The sequence below is a fragment of the Plecotus auritus genome (assembly GCF_963455305.1).
Source record: "Plecotus auritus genome assembly, chromosome: 10".
Taxonomy (NCBI): Eukaryota; Metazoa; Chordata; class Mammalia; order Chiroptera; family Vespertilionidae; genus Plecotus; species Plecotus auritus.
The window spans coordinates 42,033,556-42,054,536 of record NC_137785.1 but is presented as its reverse complement, the minus strand read 5'-3'; the positions used below and the strand labels follow the sequence as shown (position 1 = coordinate 42,054,536).

At 43.4% G+C, this 20,981-nt stretch overlaps 1 protein-coding gene across 1 annotated transcript in view; it reads left to right on the top strand.

Annotated features, from left to right (window-relative positions):
- ZFP1 (ZFP1 zinc finger protein) overlaps window positions 1–19,488 on the top strand; it is a 38,812-nt gene extending 19,324 nt beyond the window's left edge. The window contains exons 3-4 of the mRNA XM_080643838.1: window positions 14,475–14,601; window positions 16,717–19,488. Of these exons, the coding sequence (XP_080499964.1) occupies window positions 14,475–14,601; window positions 16,717–17,795 (1,206 nt within the window). The 3' untranslated portion in view covers window positions 17,796–19,488. The remainder of the gene's footprint in view (window positions 1–14,474; window positions 14,602–16,716) is intronic.
- Window positions 19,489–20,981: the final 1,493 nt, after the last annotated feature.

Genomic DNA, 20,981 nt, shown 5'->3' with positions numbered 1-20,981 from the left:
GATATAAATATAGCCTACCTACTTTTTTGTGGTGTTTTTTTTTTTTTTTTCAAATTTTTATTAAGGTATTATATGTGTACATATCTTACCATTGCCCCCACCCACCCCACTCCCATACCTGCCCTCACCCCCCAATGTTTTGCATCCGTTGGTTACTCTTATATGCATGCATACAAGTCCTTCAGTTGATCTCTTATTTCCCCCACCTCTCCCTAACCTTACCGCTGTAATTAGACACTCTGTTTGATGCTTTACTGCCTTTGTAACTATCTTTTGGTTCATCAGTTTATAATGTTTTTCATTATCCCTAAATGAGTGAGATCATGTGGTATTTTTCTTTCATTGACTGGCTTATTTCACTTAGCATAATGTTCTCTAATTCCATCCAGGTGTCTACAAATGGTAGTAATTCCTTCTTTTTTATGGCAGCATAGTATTCCATTGTGTAGATGTACCATAGTTTTCTGATCCAGTCATCTGCTGACGGGCACCTAGGCTGTTTCCAAATCTTAGCTATTGTAAATTGTGCTGCTATGAACATAGGGGTGCATATATCCTTTCTGATTGGTGTTTCTGGTTTCTTAGGATATATTCCTAGGAGTGGGATTACTGGGTCAAATGGGAGTTCCATTTTCAGTTTTTTGAGGAAACTCCATACTGTTCTCCACAGTGGCTGCACCAGTCTGCATTCCCACCAGCAGTGCACGAGGGTTCCTTTTTCTCCGCATCCTCGCCAACACTTGTCGTTTGTTGATTTGTTGATGATAGCCATTCTGACAGGTGTGAGATGGTATCGCATTGTCGTTTTGATTTGCATCTCTCGGATAATAAGTGACTTTGAGCATGTTTTCATGTGTCTCTTGGCCTTCCTTCTGTCTTCTTTCGAAAAGATTCTATTTAGGTCCATTGCCCATTTTTTTATTGGATCATTTATCTTCCTTTTATTAAGTTGTATAAGCTGCCTGTAGATGTTGGAAATTAAACCTTTATCAGTGATACCATTTGCAAATATGTTCTCCCATACAGTGGGGTTTCTTGTTGTTTTGTTGATGGTTTCTTTTGCTGTGCAAAAGCTTTTTATTTTGATGTAGTCCCATTTGTTTATTTTCTCTTTGGCTTCCATTGCCCTAGGGGCAGTATCACTGAAAAAGTTCTTTTGGCATATGTCTGAGATTTTGCTGCCTGTGGATTCCTCTAGTATTTTTATGGTTTCCCGTCTTATATTTAAGTCCTGTATCCATTTTGAGTTTATTTTTGTGTATGGTGTAAGTTGGTGATCTAGTTTCATTTTTTTGCATGTATCTGTCCAATTTTCCCAACACCATTTATTGAAGAGACTGTCTTGACTCCATTGTATGCTCATGCCTCCTTTGTCAAATATTAATTGCGCATATTGGTTTGGGTCGATATCTGGATTCTCTATTCTATTCCATTGATCTATATGTCTGTTCTTGTGCCAGTACCAGGCTGTTTTGAGGACAGTGGCTTTGTAATACAGCTTGAAATCTGGTATTGAGATCCCTCCTACTTTATTCTTCTTTCTCAGGATTGCTGTGGCTATTCGGGGTCTTTTTTTATTCCAGATGACTTTTTGGAGAGTTCTTTCTAGGTCTGTGAAATATGCTGTTGGTATTTTAATGGGGAGTGCATTGAATCTATAGATTGCTTTGGGTAGTATGGACATTTTGATGATGTTGATTCTACCAATCCATGAACATGGTATGTTCTTCCATCTGTTTACATCTTCCTCTATCTCTTTTTTCAGTGTCCTGTAGTTTTCCGCATATAGGTCTTTTACCTCCTTGGTTAGGTTTATTCCTAAGTATCTTAATTTTTTTGGTGCGATGGAAAATGGGATTGCTTTTTTACTCTCTCTTTCTGTAAGTTCACTGTTGGTGTATAGAAATGCCATAGATTTCTTGGCATTAATTTTGTATCCTGCTACCTTGCCGAATTCATTTATTAAGTCTGTTAGTTTTTTGATAGAGTCTTTCGGGTTTTTTATGTACAATATCATGTCATCTGCAAATAAGGACAGCTTTACTTCTTCTTTTCCAATTTGGATGCCTTTTATTTCTTCTTCTTGTCTAATTGCAATGGCTAATACTTCCAGTACTATGTCAAACAGGAGTGGTGAGAGTGGGCATCCTTATCTTGTTCCTGTTCTTAGGGGAAATGGTTTTAGTTTTTGCCCATTGAGTATGATGTTAGCTGTGGGTTTATCATATATAGCTTTTATTATGTTGAGGTATGATCCTTCTATTCCCACCTTGTTGAGAGTTTTTATCAAGAAAGGGTGTTGGATTTTGTCAAATGCTTTTTCTGCATCAATTGATATGACTATGTGATTTTTATCTTTCAATTTGTTTATGTGATGTATCACATTTATTGATTTTCGGATATTGAACCATCCTTGCATTCCTGGGATAAACCCTACTTGGTCATGGTGTATGATCTTTCTGATGTACTGCTGGATCCAATTTGCTAGAATTTTGTTGAGGATTTTGGCATCTACATTCATGAGGGATATTGGCCTGTAATTCTCTTTCATTGTGTTGTCTTTATCTGGTTTTGGTATTAGGGTGATGCTGGCTTCATAGAAGGAGCTTGGAAGTGTTCCTTCCTCTTGAATTTTTTGGAATAGTCTGAGGAGGATAGGTTTTAGTTCTTCCTTGAATGTTTGGTAGAACTCTCCTGTGAAGCCGTCTGGTCCCGGGCTTTTGTTTGCCGGAAGCTCTTTGATGACTGCTTCAATTTCTTCCATAGTTACTGGCATATTGAGCTGTTTAGATTCTTCCTGATTGAGTTTTGGAAGGTTATATTTTTCTAGGAATATGTCCATTTCCTCCAGGTTGTCCAGTTTGTTGGAATAGAGTTGTTCGTAGTATTTTTTAACAATCCTTTGTATTTTGGCGGGATCTGTTGTTATTTCACCTCTTTCATTTCTGATTTTGTTTATATGGGTCCTCTCTCTTTGCTTCTTGGTGAGCCTGGCTAGAGGTTCATCAATCTTGTTTATCCTTTCAAAGAACCAGCTCTTGGTTTTGTTGATCTTTTGTATTGTTTCTTTGGTCTCTATGTCGTTTATCTGTGCTCTGATCTTTATTATTTCCTTCCTTCTGCTTACACTGGGCTTTTCTTGTTGCTCTTTTTCTAACTCTTTGAGTTGTTGGGTTAGGTAATTTATTACCCCTGTTTCTTGTTTTTTGCAGTAGGCTTGTAGAGCTATGAACTTCCTTCTCAAGACTGCTTTCGCTGTGTCCCATAGATTTTGGATTGTAGTGTTTTCATTGTCATTTGTTGTCATGATGTTTTTTATTTCTTCTTTGATCTCTCTGGTAACCCAGTCATGGTTTAATAGCATGCTGTTTAGTCTCCATGTGTTTGATTTCTTTGGGTTGTTTTTATTGTAGTTGATTTCCAGTTTTATGCCACTGTGGTCTGAGAAGATGCTTGATATGATTTCTATCTTCTTGAATTTGAAGAGACTTTGCCTATGTCCCAACATATGGTCTATCTTTGAAAATGACCCATGTGCACTTGAGAAGAATGTATATTCTGTGGCTTTGGGGTGAAATGTTCTGAAGATGTCAATTAATTCCATCTGGTCTAGTGAGTCATTTAGGATTGATGTTTCTTTGCTGATTTTTTGTTTAGAGGATTTGTCCAATGGTGATAGTGGGGTATTAAAGTCTCCTACTATGATTGTATTGCTGTCAATCTCTCCCTTGATATCCTCCAGGAGTTTTTTTATGTATTTGGGTGCTCCTGTATTAGGTGCATATATGTTTACCAGAGTTATTTCTTCTTGTTGGATTGCTCCCTTTAGTATTATGAAGTGGCCTTCCTTATCTCTTGTTATGTCCTTCAGTTTGAGATCTAATTTGTCAGATATAAGTATTGCTACCCCAGCTTTTTTTTCAGTTCCATTTGCCTGGAAAACCTTTTTCCATCCCTTCACCCTCAGTCTGTGTGCGTCTTTTTTTCTGAGGTGGGTTTCTTGTAGACAGCAGATATATGGGTCATGTTTTCTTATCCAATCCATTACCCTATGTCTTTTGATTGGGGCATTTAATCCGTTTACATTTAAAGTTATTATTGATAGGTACTTATTTGTCGCCATTCCTATTCTTTACACCTGTGTTCCTTCTTCGCTTCCTATTTCTTTCTTTTTCTACAGCAGACCCTTTAGCATTTCTTGCATTGCTGGTTTGGTGGTAATAAATTCCCTTAGTCCTTTTTTGTCTGTGAAGCTCCTGATTTCACCTTCAATTTTGATTGACAGCCTTGCTGGGTACAGTATTCTTGGATTCAGACCCTTCCTTTGCATGACTTTGTATATTTCATTCCATTCCCTTCTGGCCTGATGAGTTTCTGTTGAGAAATCAGTTGCTAGTATGATGGGGGTTCCTTTGTATGTAACTTTCTGTCTCTCTCTGGCCGCTTTTAAGATTCTTACTTTGTCGTTTGGTGTTTGCCAATTTAATTATAATGTGCCTTGGCGTCGGTCTTTTGGGGTTCATTTTGCTTGGGACTCTGTGAGCTTCTTGGATTTGTGTGGGTTTTTTCTTCTCTATATCAGGGAAATTTTCTGTCATTATTTCTTCAAATAAGTTTTCTATTCCTTGCTCAGCTTCCTTTCCTTCTGGAACCCCTATTATGCGGATGTTGTTTTGTTTCGTGTTGTCCCAAAGTTCCCTTAGGCTCTCCTCCTGCCTTTTAATTTTTTTTTCTAGAAGTTGCTCTACTTGGGTATTTTTTCCCATCTTGTCTTCTAGCTCACTGATGCGGTCCTCTGCTTCTTCTAGTCTACTCTTGATGCTTTCTATTGAGTTCTTTACAGCAGCGATGTCATTTTTCATTTCTTCTTGGTTCTTCTTCATTTCCTCTTGGTTCTTGCTCATATTGTCGAATTTGTCTTCCATTCTTTTCAGCCACCTTATGACCATTTCTCTGAATTCTTTTTCTGGAAGGTTGCTTGCTTCCATTTCGTTTACTTCCTTTTCTGGTGATGCCTGCTTTTCTTTCATATGCAGGCTGTGTCTTTGTCTCCCCATGGTCTCTCTTCTCTGGGTGTCTGGTTATGTAGTTCTCTCTCTCCTGTGTCGATTTAAAGGCACAAAATACAGCACTACCAGGTACAAAACACAAGGCACTGAACAGAAATGTATTCACGATATTAATAACCTCCAATAAAGGTGACCACCAGAGAAAGGCAAATTAGGGGATAGTAGAGAAAGAAGAAGAGGAAAAAGAAAGAAAGAAGAAGAAGAAAAAAAAGGGGGTGTCAAAATGAAATTGGGAAAAGGGAAAAAAAGAAGAAAAAAAAGTAAGAGAGACAAGAAAGAGACTAAGAGAGAAAGGGAAACAGACTATATATATTGGGGATAAAACTCCAATAGAACAATCACTTATCCCAGCAAATGCCAGCAACAAGTGCCTGGGGATTAATACAAACTACAACACCAACTAATAGTGAGTGAGGCAAGGGAAAACAGAAGCACTAAACAAACAAAAAAAAAGTAAACAAAAGAAGAATAAGCAAAACAATCTCACAAAAAAGCATAAAAATTCGATATAATCTACATTCAAGCGAACAACAACAAAAGGACAGAGAGAAAAACAATTTTTTGGATAGTTAAGACAGCGAAGAGAGAGGTGTGTATGGACTTGGAGCAGGGGATTGGAGATTAGATATATAAGTAGGGTGAAATTTTAAAAGGGGGTAAACAGAAAGAATAGGGAAAATCTAAAGCAGGAAAGGGGTAAGATAAACAGGACACTGAAAAGGGAAAAGTGAGGAAGAGAGTGATGGCATAAAGGTAGATTTGAGATAGAGTAAAATGATGCTAAAGGAAAGATAAAAATAGAATGTAGAACATTAATCCCAAAACAAAATGAAGAGAAAATAAAATGACACTTAAAAAAAAATTTAAAAAAAAGATAAAATAGCAGTAGTAATAATACGGATTGAAAATAAAAATGTAATAATTAAAAAGGTAAAATCAAGTGAAGAAAAAAATTAGTTTCTTGAGTAAAAGATGCAAAAAATGAAAATAAAAAAATAAACAATAAAAATAAAATGTGGAGTAGTGAAGGTCATTCACTTCCTCTGTTGTTCTGTTTGGCACGCCTGTTTCTCAGTCCGGACAGTATTGCAGTTCCCTGTGTTCCACTGCTCTTCAGTGATGTAAGCCAGTCCTGATTTTAAGCAGGCCGTGTGTCTTAATTCGTATTCCTTTATTTTTGATTACACAAGAGTCAATTTGTGATTCAGCCCCTGGGTGGCAGTGTTTCTGGATTGACTTCCGGGTTTATCTATGGCCTCTCTAGGGAGTGTTAGAGCCTTCTTTCCCTGTGGCACTCACTACCGGTTTGTGGGAGTGGGCTGCCTCAGAGCTGGCTCTCCGATCCCCAGGTTCCAGAAAAACAACTTTGCCCTGCAGTCTCCCAGGGTGTCCCCAACTGGGTGAACCTATGAATTGGGCTTAGTAATCAGAAGCAAGAATTTCAAGAGGAAAAAGCCCAAGTGTGCGCACTCCGTGGCTGCGCGTAAGTCTAGCACACCCCTGAAATTCTTAGGGTGTCCCTGCACTTCAGATCAAAATGGGTTGCTTTTTAGAGAGCCCTTCTGTTAGCAGCTCTGAGGACCCCCTTCCTCATTCACAGATCATGCCAGCCCCAGCAGCCACCGATTTTTCTAAGCACAGACTTCCCTGGTCCTCCAGCTCCCGCAAAACGTGCGTTCCTCTCTCGCGCTGGGACCAGAGACCTCACCTTATCCTAGGCGAAATCTGACCTTTCCGTGGTGGAGTGTAGAGCTCCTCTGAACCCATGTGTTTGCGCCAATTGGGGAGCGTTGTTCTGGGGCTCACAGCTGTTCCGTGGGTGCCGCAGTTGTGGATTCTCAGGCTTCCGATAAGCTCCACTTTCCAGTTCCAGATGGCGGCGACTCCGCGTCCCTTGTGGTGTTTTTATGGTATATCTTTTTCTTTATCCAGTCTTGTTGTTTCGACCTATATGTGTTCTTATACATTTCCTCTAAGCAGCATATAGTTGAATCCTTTTTTTTAAATCAAACTTGACAATTTTATTTTTATTTCCTTTATAATTAATTTAATTATAGGCACTGTTGGATTTGTGTCATCTTGCTATTTGTTTTTTATAAATTTTGTTTGCACATGCATTTTTTATTTTTTTAAATACGTTTTTGTTGATTTCAGAGAGAAGAAGGGAGAGAGATAGAAACATCAATGAGAGAATCATTGATCGGCTGTCTCCCGCAAGCCCCACACTGGGGATCAAGCCCGCAACCTAGGCATGTGCCAGGACCAGGAATTGAACCGTGACCTCCTGGTCGACACTCAACCACTGAGCCACACCAGCTGGAGTGTACATGCATTTAAAAAAAATGTTTTTATTAGTTTTAAAGAGAGAGGAAGGGAGAGGGAGAGAGAGAGAAACATGATTGGCTGCCTCCTGCACGCCCCCTACTGGGGATCAAGCCTGCAACCCCTGGCATATGCGACCTCTTGGTGCATAGGACGATGCTCAATCCACTGAGCCACACTGGCCAAACTTATCGGGGTGACATTGGTTCACAAAACTATACAGATTTCAAGTGTACAATTCAACAAAACGTCACTTGCTATTTGTTTTTTAATCTCTCTGTGCTCTTTTCCTTTGCATCTTTTGTTTTTAAGTGGTTTCTCTAGGGATTACAGTTTATATAGTTTACTGATCACCTTGAAGTAATATTATACTACCTTAGTACAATTCAAGAATACTATACAATATAAATCAATGAATTCTTGCAACTTTCGTTTATCTGTATAAGCTTTTATTTTGCCTTCATTCTGAAAAGTATTTTCACTGGGTATAGAATTCTAGGATGTTTTTTTCCTTTCAATATTTTAAAGATGGTATTTTACTTTTGACTCAGTTCTCTGGTGTGTTTGTTAAGAATTAAGTCTTCATTTTTATTGCTGTTTCTGTAGGTAATGCATCTTTTTCTTCTGGCTACTCTTTTGTTGTTAATCCTCACATGAGGATATTTTTTTTCCATTGCTTTTTAGAGAGAGTGAAAGGGGGAAGGAGGGGAAGAGAGAGACACATAGACTGGTTGCTTCCTGCACGCACCCTGACCAGGGGCAGGGAGTGAACCTGCAACCCAGATACATGCCCTTGACCAGGCACTGAACCTGAGACTCTTTGGTTTACAGGCAGGTGCTTTAACCACTGAGTACACTGGCCAGGGATGCTTGGGCTTTTTTGAGTTTTTAGATTTATGGTCAATGCCTTGTTTTTGTTTTTTCTTTCAGCATTCTAAGCAATAAGTTAAATTTTTTGACTATGTCTCAAATCTCTCTTATGTTTTCTCCCCATTTTTTCTCTCTGTGCTTCAGTTTGGATATCTTCTATTGACCTGTATTCAAGTTCACAATTCTTGTCTTCTGTTGTGTCCAGTCTGCTATTAAGTCTACACAATTTTTTATTTGTTACTATATTTTGCAGTTTTAGAATATCTATCTGGTCATTTGCCTTTTAATTTTGTTGGTTTTCCTTGCTGTGCAAAAGCTTTTTCATTTAACTTAGTCACACTTGTTTGTTTTGCTTTTCAGCCATTTTTATGGGTTGGCTATGGTGGAGAGATCTTTATGCCTGATATTACATCTTATAACAAAGTTAATCTTTTGCCTTTAAATATTCCAACGTGTGTGTGTGTGTGTGTAGGCTTCGCCACACCAACAAGCAATTCTCAGACACCAATATGAGAATTCACCTTAATTCTGACACTCTCTACTTGGAATCAGATTCCACAGGTTAAGGGTTCAGTCCTACCCAACTTCAGTTGCCAGGTGAAAGCCCAGGTTGTTGTTACCTGTGCTTCTAACCAACTGGCTACAGATTGGAGGTTCCATCAATCACCCTCCCCCTCCCCCCCCCAACTCAGGATGCTAACTGCAAGTCTGGTATGTTAGCTGTGCTTCTGACTGGCTATGAGTCAGAGTTCCCAGACCTCCTCCTTGGGCTCAGTTACTTTTCTAGGGGAGCTCACAGAACTCAGAGAAACAGTTTACTTAGTAGATCACTGGTTTATTGTAAAGGACATAGGACCAGCCAGGTGAAAGGGATGCATAGGGCAAGGTTTGAGGAAAGGGCACAGAGCTTTCATGCCCTCTCCAGGGGTGCCACTCTCCCAGCTCCTCCAAGTGTTCACCAACCCAGCTCTTTGAATCTGCCCTTTTGGGTCCTTTCTCCTCCAGTACATAGTCGTAATTGATTACATCGTTGACCGCTGACCATCCTTCTCTTCTCCACAGAGGTCCTGGGACTGATCGTTCCAACCCTCTTATTCCAAGATTGGGTCTCCTGGTCACCAGCCCCCACATCTTTGGGTGTTTTCCAAAGGTCACCTCCTTAACAGAACAGAAATATTAGTCACTCTCCACACTTAGGAAATTCCAGAGGTTTGGGAAGCTGTGAACAAAAATCAAATATATATGAGAAATATAATTTGGTCATCTGAATAACCAAGTATATATTTCTTATAAATCAATACAGTCTGCCCCTGATCTTCAAACACATCCTGGTAAAATAAAACAGTCATAAAGGTCAAAAGCACATTATTTAAATCCCATTCAGTTATTAATGATTGTCCTGTCCATCATCATATTGTAAGAAGCTGCCTCCCAGGCCAAATTCACTCATGGTTGTAGGCTTTTGTTCCAGCTTGTCAGGTTCCAAAAGTTGTATTCGGCTTCACCCCTTCAGGTGTTGGAAGTCAAAATTTTTGTCTTGCCCTGGCCAGTGTCTCAGTGGTTAGAGCAGGGGTGGGCAAACTTTTTGACTCGAGGGCCACAATGGGTTCTTAAACTGGACCGGAGGGCCAGAACAAAAGCATGGATGGAGTGTTTGTGTGAACTAATATAAATTCAAAGTAAAGGAGCAGAGGGGAGAGCAAGAGAACCGGATAGAACAGCCGGATCCGGCCCGCGGGCCGTAGTTTGCCCAAGGCTGGGTTAGAGCGTTGGCCCTCGCACCAAAGGGTCGTGGGCTTGCTCCCTTCCCTGGGTCAGGGCACGTGCAGAGGCAACCAGTTTGTGTGTCTCACATTGCTGTCTCTCTCTCTGCCCCTCCTGCCCTTTCACTCTCTCTGAAAAGCAATGGGAAAATCCTCTGGTGAGGATAAACAAAAAAATTTTTTGATCTCTTCTAGGTTCTTGTGGTTGGTCTAATAATCAAATTGACATGAGACAGGTTAGCAGGAGAAATACAAATTGAAGTTTAATAACATGTATACTTCCTGTATGTGTGGGAGAGCCCCAAGAAAATGGAATAACTAGCCAAAATGGGGAGAGTCAGTTTGGGGAGGTTACCAGGAAAAGTACAGAGAGGGAGTGAAAGAGGAGTGAGCTAGTAGAAAGAGTGGGAGAGGGAGGAGTAGAGAGAGAAACGAGAGGAGAGAGAGAATAGACATAGGGAAAGAGAATACAGAGAATGATGTGAGACGAGAGGAAAATGAGGACTGAGAGGAGGGCAAGAGATAGAGACAATGAGGAGGAGAGGGAGAGAGGAGCAAGGGAGGAATAGAAAAAGAGACAGAGTTAGAGAGGAGGGAGATAGCGGGAGAGGACAGAGAATTAAAGAGGTGGGAAGAGAGAGACTAGACAAGGAGAGAGTGTAGCAAGAGAGGAGGTCAGGGAGAGAGGTGTGAGGGAAGAGGGAAAGAGATGAGTGGAGAGAGAATGAGGAGTGAGAGAACAGGATAGATGCTACATGAGCAGAGAATGAAAGAGAGATGAGAAAGCAGGGAAGTGAAAGAGCAAAGAGTAAAGCAAGCAGAGCCAGAGAGAAATGAGGGAGATAGAGGGGGAAAAATGTGAGAGAGACAGGGAAGAGTTGGGTGTGTGTGTGTCGGGGGGGGGGAGCGGTGAGAGAGAGGAGGAGACTAAGGAGTGAAAGAGATAGAGGAGTGAGAGAAAATGAGCATAGGAAAGATAGACAGGGAGGCGTGAGACAAAGAGATTGAGGGGAAGCATGACGAGATAGAGAAGGAGAGACTAGCCAGAGAGAATAAAGCGAGTGAGATAACAGGAGTGTGAGTGTAGTGTGAGGAGAGAGAGAGATGGGGAAGAGCTTGTCAGGGAAGTGATAGAGGAGGGAGAGAAGACGAATGAGTGTGAGAGAGGGGAGTGATAGAGACAGAGAAAGGAGTTAGGGAGAGATTAGGGAGAGTAGAGCAAGGGGGTGGCAGAATGAATGGGGGAGAGAGATACAGAGAACAGAGTTAACAAGAATGAGAGAAATGGAGGGAATAGGGGGAGAAGTGGACAAGTATAGAAGGGCCCTGGGAAAGAGTGCAGAGAGAGAGCTGGAGAGAAAGTATACATGGGGAGGAGGAGGGAGTGTGTAGAGAGCAGGAGCAGCAGAGGGAGTAAGAAAATGGAGAGACTAGAGAGTGTGTTAGAGTTGAAACTGTATGAAAGAGTATAGAGAGGATCAGTAGAGAGGGTGGAGAGAGGAGAGTGTGGAGAAGAGAATGAGGGAGTAAGAGTTTTAAGAGAGAGGAGAGAATGTGTGACAGTGGAGAGGAGAATGAGAGGGCATAGAGAGGAGCTGTAGAGCGAGTCCAGAGAACACAGAGAATAGAGAGAGGAGCAGCAGAGCGAGAGGGAGATGGGGTTGGAGAGAGTATAGAAAGCAGCAGTAGAGCAAGTCTAGATGGTGAATAATGAACAAGTAAGTGGAGAGAAGAGCTGTAGAGCGGGTCTAGAGAAGGACTAAGAGTATAGCGAGGGTGGAGAGGGGTTTGAGAGAGTTTATAGAGGAGCAGTAGAGGGAGTCCAGAGCGGGAATAGAGTTTAGAGAGAACAGCAGAGAGACTGGAGAGGAAGTTAGAGAGTGGAAATGGGGTCGAGAAAGTACAGAGAGCCAGTGAAGATGGAGTCAGAGAGGAGAGGGGGATGAGAGAGTTAGAGAGGAACAGTACAGCCAGTCTAGAGGGGGGTTAAAGAATAGATAGCAGTACAAGAACGTATGGAAAAGAGCAGCAGAGAGACACTGGGAAGGAGTTAGAGTGTGTAGATGGGGCTGAGAGTATAGAAGAGAGTCGTCGAGAACAGCGGTCGCCAACCTTTTGGACCTCACAGACCACCGGTTAGCGACCACTGGTTTAGAGAGTCTAGGGAGGGAATAAGAGCATGGAGAGAGAATAGAGGGGTAGTAAGAGACAGTGGAGAGAGAGAGAGACAAACAGGGGCGGGGCATGAAAGAGCATAGAATAGAACGGCAGAGAAAGATGGGGAGACAGTGGAGTGGGGCATGAAAGAGCATAGAGGAGAGAGGAGAGAAAAAGGAGTGAGATAAGGAAAAGAGAGGGAGTTGGTGAAGTGTGCCACACAGGAGAGAAAAGAGTGAGACAAAGCAGAGAGGGAGTAGAAGTAAGGGGGTGAGAGAGAAGAGAGACAGAGGCCTGAGAGAGAGAGGGAGGGATGAACCTGAATGAGAAGGTGGTTAGATTAAGAGAAGAGAGTGGCAAAAGGGAGAGAAAGTGGGAGAGGGTGTAGAGGCGGGAGAAGGAGAGAAGGGAGACGAGCAGTAGAGAGTGGAGAAAGAATAGAGTGTATGACAGAGAGTGGAGAGGAGAGTTGAGAGAATAGAGAGGAGGTCAGGGAGATTAGAGAGAAAGGGAGAAAGAGATAGCTGGAACTAGGGAGTGAGGTGAAGCTACAAGAAGGGGTGGAGAAAATAGAGTGCAAACACTGTTAGAGAGTAGAGGGACACAGGAGTAAGATCAGAGAGCAGTAAGAGAGAGAAGTCTCAGAGTGCATGGGAGCAGTAAGAGTGGTAGAGAGTGAGGGAGGGGAGACTGAAAGAAGGGGGAGGTGAGAGAGTATGAGAGATATTAGAGAGAAGTTAGGAAGAGGCGGAGGGAGATTATAGGGACAGGAAGAAGACTTAGAGAAGACAGAGGGGAGGGGAGTGAGAGGGAGAGACTGGATTGAGAGAGAGAAGCATAGGGAGGAATGAGAGGAGAGATGCAGCCGTGGGCAAACTACGGCCCGCGGGCCGAATCCGGCCCTTTGGGCTGTTCTATCCGGCCCGCGGAGCCGAAAGAGCGGAGGGTTCTCTTGCTCTCCCCTCCGCTCCTTTACTTTGAACTTATATTAGTTCACACAAACACTCCATCCATGCTTTTGTTCCGGCCCTCCGGTCCAGTTTAAGAACCCATTGTGGGCTGAGAGGAGTGGGAGACTAGAGAGAGGCATGAGAGAGAAGGGAAAGAGAGACTAGAGAGAGGGGTGCAAGAGAGAGGAAGGAGAGAATAGAGCGAGAGGGCGGAGAGACGAGAGAGAGGACGGAGAGGGAGACAGACTGCCGAGAGAGTCAAGGTGAAAGATTGGCAGGGAGGATTGAGAGACGTGAGAGAGTAGAGAGGGAGGATGGAGAAAAGCAGGTGGCAATGGAGCGATTGGAGCGAGAGAAATGGTGGTGTATGGGGAGGTGTAGAAAACGGCGATAGAGTGCAGAGGGGGGAAGGACATAGAGGAGGCTTGACAAGAGTGACAGAGGAGAGGGAGACTGTACCCTACCCAGTAGAGAGGCGTCACAGGGCGTGAGGGAGGGAGGGATAAAGAAGGATGAGAGGAGTGAGGAGCGGGGAAAGCGAGGGAGTGGCCCAGGAGGCCTTAGAGAGGCGTGAGGTACTTGCAGGAGCTTCCAGGGGTTCTCCCGGGCTGCCCCTCTCCCGCATCTCCTGTGCTGTAGCCCCGATGGTTCTGGGAACCCTGTCCTTTGGATTTCTATGCAGCTGTTATTAAATAATGGTGATTGGTAACCTCATTTACCATGGCCTTTGGCACCCTCCAACCCCTCTCCTCCACCAGAGGTCACAGAGCGGGGCTAGAGCCAACCCTCTAATCACATGGTCAGGTCTGATAGTGACCAGCTCCTGTTCTTAGCAATTTCCAGAAGTCACCTCACTAGTATATCCAGCCTTTATCCGTCTAAATTCCTAGGTTAATCTAGGGGTTTGGGGAGCGTTTGGGAAGCTGTGAGCCAGGAACTATGGACAAAGACCAGGTGTATTTCTTATACATCATAGTATCACAGAAAGTCTATTTACTCTTTAATATTGTCTAGTTTGATACCACAAGAACAGTGCCTGTGTGAGCGTCACCCCCGCACTGGTCCTATTCACTGCTGCGTATTGATGTTTCCAGGAGGCATGGGTTTCATTCATCCTGGATGCCTGTGCCTGTGACAGTGCCAGAGATAGGGAGATGAATACTTGCTCAAACCACTATAAACACACTTTCTGACAAAACGTAGTGATGATGCACGGTTGGTGTCGTGTAAATTTCCCTGGCGAATGACTCTTACAACAGTGTGGTAAGAATAACTTTTCAAATGTCCTTTCTGTATCACCAAATGCTCGTCATTCCAGAATGAATAGCAATATGCCATTTCAGGGATCAGTCTCATTTACGGATGTGACTGTGGACTTCACCCAGGAGGAGTGGGAGCAGCTGGACCCATCGCAGAGGATCCTGTACATGGATGTGATGCTGGAGAACTATAGCAACCTCCTGTCCGTGGGTAAGGACAGCTTCCACGCGTTAGTGTTTACCTAGGAGCGGTTATGTCCTTCCTCAGTTACCAGGAAGAATGAGCTGCTAAATTACTAAGTGATTTGGCCTCAAGCTTCACATGTTACAGCTGAGAGTGAAGACTGAAGTTCTAAAATCCAAGCAGTTAGGAGCTGCGATCAAACCAGATGTGACTTTTAAGGTGGAGCAACCGGAGCTGTGGCTAGTAAAGTTAGAATTGCAGTTGAGAACTTTCTAGGGAAGCTGTGGAAGGAGAGGAAGGAGAATCAGAAGCCACTAGAAGTAATATCCCAATGATTATGAATGAGTTGGTACCTTTGAAATATTGTTAAGACTTTTTTCCAGAAAAGGGCCATTGGCATGGTGGCCTCAGGGGAAATAGATTTTTCAGTCCAGGAGTGACGTCCTTGTCCTGCACACAGATGGCAGCAGCATCACAGGCATCAGGAATGACCAGTAATGCACAGAGGCAAGTGAAGGTTATGCAAGGCCTAGGTGGAGGCTGGGTAATCTGATCTTTAAGATCTCTTCAAATAAAAATAGGGGCAAGACTGGTTTGGGGAAGAAATTAAGCATGTTAAAAGGAGAGAGAAAGATAAGATATAATAATGAAAATACATTCTCTCTCCAACAGCTTCAATAGAAAAGCAATGAGCCCTAGCCGGTTTGGCTCAGTGGATAGAGTGTCAGCCTGCGGACTGATGAAGGGTCCCAGGTTTGATTCTGGTCAAGGGCACGTACCTCGGTCGCAGGCTCCTGGCCCTGGTTGGGGGCATCCGGGACGCAACCAATCGATACGTCTCTCTCACATTGGTGTTTTGCTCTGTCTCTCCCTCTTCCTTCCACTCTCCCTAAAAATCGATGAAAAACATCCTCGGGTGAGGATTAGATTAAATTTCAAAAAAGAAAAGCGCAATGAAAGCAGCAGTAGCATTGAATCTATCAAAAGGATCTTGGGTCCTTGCATCAATTTTATATTTCCTACAGAATATGAGTTTCTAGACCTTTTCATTCACTTGCAAAGTCTTACTTTAAAGCAGCAGTTTTCAACCTTTTCATCTCATGGCACACAAAAATTAATTTAGGAAATTCTGCAGCACACCCAAAATTTTTTTTTTTAAATATATTTTATTGATATTTTACAGAGAGGAAGGGAGAGGGATAGAAAGCTAGAAACATCGATGAGAGAGAAACATCGATCAGCTGCCTCCTGCACACCTCCCACTGGGGATGTGCCCGCAACCAAGGTACATGCCCTTGACCGGAATCGAACCCGGGACCCTTCAGTCCGCAGGCCGACGCTCTATCCACTGAGCCAAACCGGTTTCGGCCAAAAATTTTTTTTTTTTTGCCAAACTGACAAGAAAAGGGGGGTATAATTTTGATTTCATTCACACCAGACAGCTGTTGTTGTGTTGGCTGTTGTCGTTTTTAAATTTGACAATCTAAGGGAAAAGTGGTCAGTGCCCCTGACTAGTCAGGTTTGCATGTTTTAAAGTTCTTGTGGCATATCAGTGTGTGCAGCACCGGTGGGAATCACTGCCTTAGAGATTGGAGCTCTTTAATACGATGGTTTCTGCAAAACAGAAATGCTGCCCGTAGGAAGGGAGAAGGCGGGGAGAGAGCCTGGACGCATGTAGACGAGGTCCTGGTCCACCCACAGTGATGCAGAGTCAGTTTGGGTCTGCCTGTGTCCCTTCCTTTACCATCTTCCTCTACTTGCTTGCCTGCCTCTGTGCTGACTGTGCAGCGTCCCTGAGAACACAGTCTCCTTCGTCCCTGCATTGCCAGCCTTCCCACATCGTGTGTTTCCTGTTGCTGCCCGCGTTTTTATTTCACGTTACCCCTCTGTAGGGTCACTGTGTGATCTGGCAATGCTACTTGTGTTCACTGTCAGTTTCTACTTCCTTTATTGCCACAGGCTCTTTTTCCCCCCTTTTCCTTTCAAAGTTTAAGAGCGAGGACAAATTTGCACTGGGGAATGCAATTCTGGAAGACTGGGTCCCGGACTAAAAAGGCAGCCCTAGGAGAGGACATTTGTGGGACATTCTGTAACATTACATCGAAAGGCCTGATGAAGTATCCTCCCTGTGCTCTTTCCTAGAGGTGTGGAAGGCTGACGACCAGGTGCAGAGGGAGCACAGTGACCCCGAGGAGCAGGCGAGGCCATTCATAATCTGCAAGAACCAAACCCCAATTGAGGAAAGAAGTGATCTCTTTGAAAAATCATTCAATCTGAGCACAGACTTTGTTTCTTTAAGACAAGTGCCCTATAAATATGACTTATATGAAAAAACTTTGAAATACAGTTCAGACTTACTTAACGGTAACAGCTATTTAAGGAAGCAGGCTGATGAGTATAACGGATTTGGAAAAGCATTTCTCTATCTAAAGCAAGAGAAAACCCATCCTGAAATGGAATACGCAGAATATAACAAAATCGGGAAAGCTTTCAGCCATAAAGAAGCCATTTTTAAACATCAGAAAATTAGAAATTTGGTACAACCCTTCATTTGTAATTACTGTGACAAGGCTTTCTCCTTTAAGTCACTCCTCATCAGTCATAAGAGAATACATACTGGAGAGAAACCATATGAGTGTAATGTCTGTAAGAAAACCTTCTCCCATAAGGCAAACCTCATTAAGCATCAGAGAATCCATACCGGGGAGAAACCCTTTGAATGTCTTGAATGTGGAAAAGCCTTCACCCACCAGTCAAACCTCATTGTGCACCAGAGAGCACACATGGAGAAGAAGCCCTATGAGTGCAGTGAGTGTGGCAAGACCTTTGCCCAGAAGTTCGAACTCACTACACACCAGAGAATTCACACAGGGGAGCGACCCTATGAATGTAATGAATGTGCAAAAACCTTTTTCAAGAAATCAAACCTCATTATACATCAGAAAATTCACACGGGGGAGAAACGCTACGAGTGCAGTGAATGTGGGAAATCCTTTATCCAGAACTCACAACTCATTATACATATGAGAACTCATACAGGGGAGAAGCCCTATGAGTGTACGGAATGCGGCAAAACATTCAGCCAGCGATCAACTCTTAGGCTACACCTGCGAATCCATACAGGGGAGAAGCCATACGAGTGTTCTCAGTGTGGGAAGGCCTTCAGCAGGAAGTCCCGACTCAGTGTCCACCTAAGAGTTCATATAGGTGAAAAACCCTGACCTGCAACAGGTCGGACTGTGCAAAACCCTCCCACCAGAACCCTTCCGGTGGGGGAGAAACCTTCTGAGGTCCTGAGGGAGCATCCATCAGCTCAAAAACGCCAAAATAGGGTCCCCTGCAAACAACGGTACTGAAAGTTAAATATGAGGCCCAACTGAAGAACACAGACCAAGAATATCCAACTGTAAATAGATATGCTTAGGAGAAACCAAGATGGCGGCATAGGTAAACACCTAAACTGCTGCCTCGCACAACAATTTCAAAACTACAACTAAAAGACAGAACGGACACCATCCAGAACCGCAGGAAAGCTGACTGAGTGAAAATTCTACAACTAGAAGGAAGGAGAAAAGCTCACAGAGAATTGGAGGTACGGCAAAGGGTCTTTGTGCACGCAGAGAGGAAGGGCGGCGGAGTGCCTGGCTGGCTTTCTCTGGCGGAAGGGGGAAGGGAGCCCCCGACCGCATTGAACCCCAGTTCTGACTGCACTGAACACCTATTCCGGGCGAGCCCCTGGGGACCCACGCTCTTGTGGGGGGAGTCTGGACTCTCGGGCGGAGACTCGGGAGCCGGGGAAGGCGGAAGACTGAAAGTCCGCTCGCGCCAGTGCGCACAAAGGCTGCGGGAGGCTGCCACAGGCTTTCCCTAGCGGAAGGGAGTGAGAGGCTCCTGACGGCACAAAACCCCAGTTCTGACTGAAGTGAGCCCCAGTTCTGACTGTAGCGAACCCCAGTTCCAGGCGAGCCCCCGGGGACCCACGCTCTTGTGGGGGGAGTCTGGACTCTCGGGCGGAGACTCGGGAGCCGGGGAAGGCGGAAGACTGAAAGTCCGCTCGCGCCAGTGCGCACAAAGGCTGCGGGAGGCTGCCACAGGCTTTCCCTAGCGGAAGGGAGTGAGAGGCTCCTGACGGCACCGAACACCAGTTCTGACTGAAGTGAGCCCCAGTTCTGACTGCAGTGCACCCCAGTTCCAGGCGAGCCCCCGGAGACCCACGCTCTTGTGGGGGGAGTCTGGACTCTCGGGCAGAGAATCGGGAGCCGGGAAGGCAGAGGACTGAAGGCACACACGTGCTAGCAAGGGCAAGGCTGATGGGAAGCCAAGACTGAGACTCCACCCCATCCAAGCAGAGCACAGAGGCTATTGCAATTTGGCAAGTCTAACCCTATAAGGCTGTCTCCAGCACCGGACTTCTCCCAGCATAGACACAGCTGATCCTTACAGCCAACTGGCCTGGAGGTCAATTCTTCCCAGTGATACCAACAACAATAAAGACTTAATTACAACAAGGCTGTACACACAGTCCACAAAGGGGTGCACCAAGAGTGTCCACCCCAGGTTAACTGGGGAGGCAGACCCACTGGGCCAAATTGGAAACCTAGCACACAAATCTACCAACTCAGGGAAGCAGTGAAAATGCGGCGTCTAAGAATCAGATCACAAACGAAAGAAATGGAGGAAAACAAACGACTGGATATAGAATTCAAAACCACGGTTATAAGGCTTTTTAAGAATATCCTAGAAAAGGCCGATAAATATAACGAGACCCTCGAAGAGATGAAAAAGGACCAACTAGAAATTAAACATACACTGACTGAAATAAAAAATATTATACAGAGACCCAAAAACAGACAAGAGGAACACAAAAATCAAGTCAAAGAATTGAAATACAAAGAAGCAAAAAACACTCAACCGAAAAAGCAAAAAGCAAAAAAAAAAATCCAAAAAGTTGAAGATAATGTAAGAAGACTCTGGGACAACTTCAAGCGTACCAACATCAGAATTATGGGGGTGCCAGAAGAAGAGAGAGAGCAAGATACTGAAAACCTATTTGAAGAAATAATGACCGAAAACTTCCCCCACCTGGTGAAAGAAATAGACTTACAAGTCCAGGAAGCCCACAGAACCCCAAACAAAAGGAATCCAAAGAGGACTACACCAAGACACATCATAATTAAAATGCCAAGAGCAAAAGACAAAGAGAGAATATTAAAAGCAGCAAGAGAAAAACAGTTAGTTACCTACAGGGGAGCACCCATACGACTGTCAGCTGACTTTTCAACGGAAACTATGCAGGCCAGACGGGAGTGGCAAGAAATTTTCAATGTGATGAATAGCAAGAACCTACAACCAAGATTACTCTACCCAGCAAAGCTATCATTCAGAATTGAAGGGCAGATAAAGAGTTTCACAGACAAGAAAAAGCTAAAGGAGTTCATCACCACCAAACCAGTATTATATGAAATGCTGAAAGGTATTCTTAAAGAAGAGGAAGAAGAAAAAAGGAAAGATAAAAATTATGAACAACAAATACATATCTATCAACAAGTGAACCTAAAAATCAAGTGAATTAAAAACCTGAGGAACAGAATAATCTGGTGAATACAATAGAATCAGGGGCATAGAAAGGGAGTGGACTGATAATTCTCAGGGGGAAAGGGGTATGGGGGGGTTCATAAAGAGACTGGACAAAAATCATACACCTATGGATGAGGACAGTGGGGGGTAGGTAAGGGCAGAAGGTGGGGTGGGAAATGGCTGGAGGGGAACTATGGGGGAAAAAAGGAGAAATAATTGTAATAATCTGAATAAAGATTTATTTAAAAAAAAAAAAAATAGATATGCTTAACTGTATCACAGTGAGATTTTTAAAACCTTGAAAATTATTTAAACCTTGAATGAATTTAAGGATGAAATCGCCTGGGAAGCAGCAGAAAGGATATACAGACAGTACCTAGGGATAGAGTGGTTGTGTGTGATTATGCCACAAAACCACAAAAGTATATTTTAGATCTGCCCGTGTGAATTTAATAGTCACTGGGAGTTAGAAATTTTTCTAATAATTAGGGCATATCAAACAAGATTTTCCATATTAAATATCACATTTTTTTTCTTCAGTTTTTTTACAACCCAGTATGCATTCCAGATGAAATACGGAACAGATGTTATAGTAGCATGTAACACATTTTCTCCTGCTGGCTGGCATATGGAAGTTAGTGTGGCCATTGTTAATTAGCTGCCTCTTAATAAACAGAAGACGGTGAAGTTTTAACCTGCTTCTGCATTTCTACAAGCATCACTTACATAATTATGCAAATATGAGATAATTAAGAAGAGGTTAAGAGCGAGAGGAGGCAGCTGTGGGCTGTGTTACTCAGGATGCACCACAGGTAAAAATGGGCTACAAA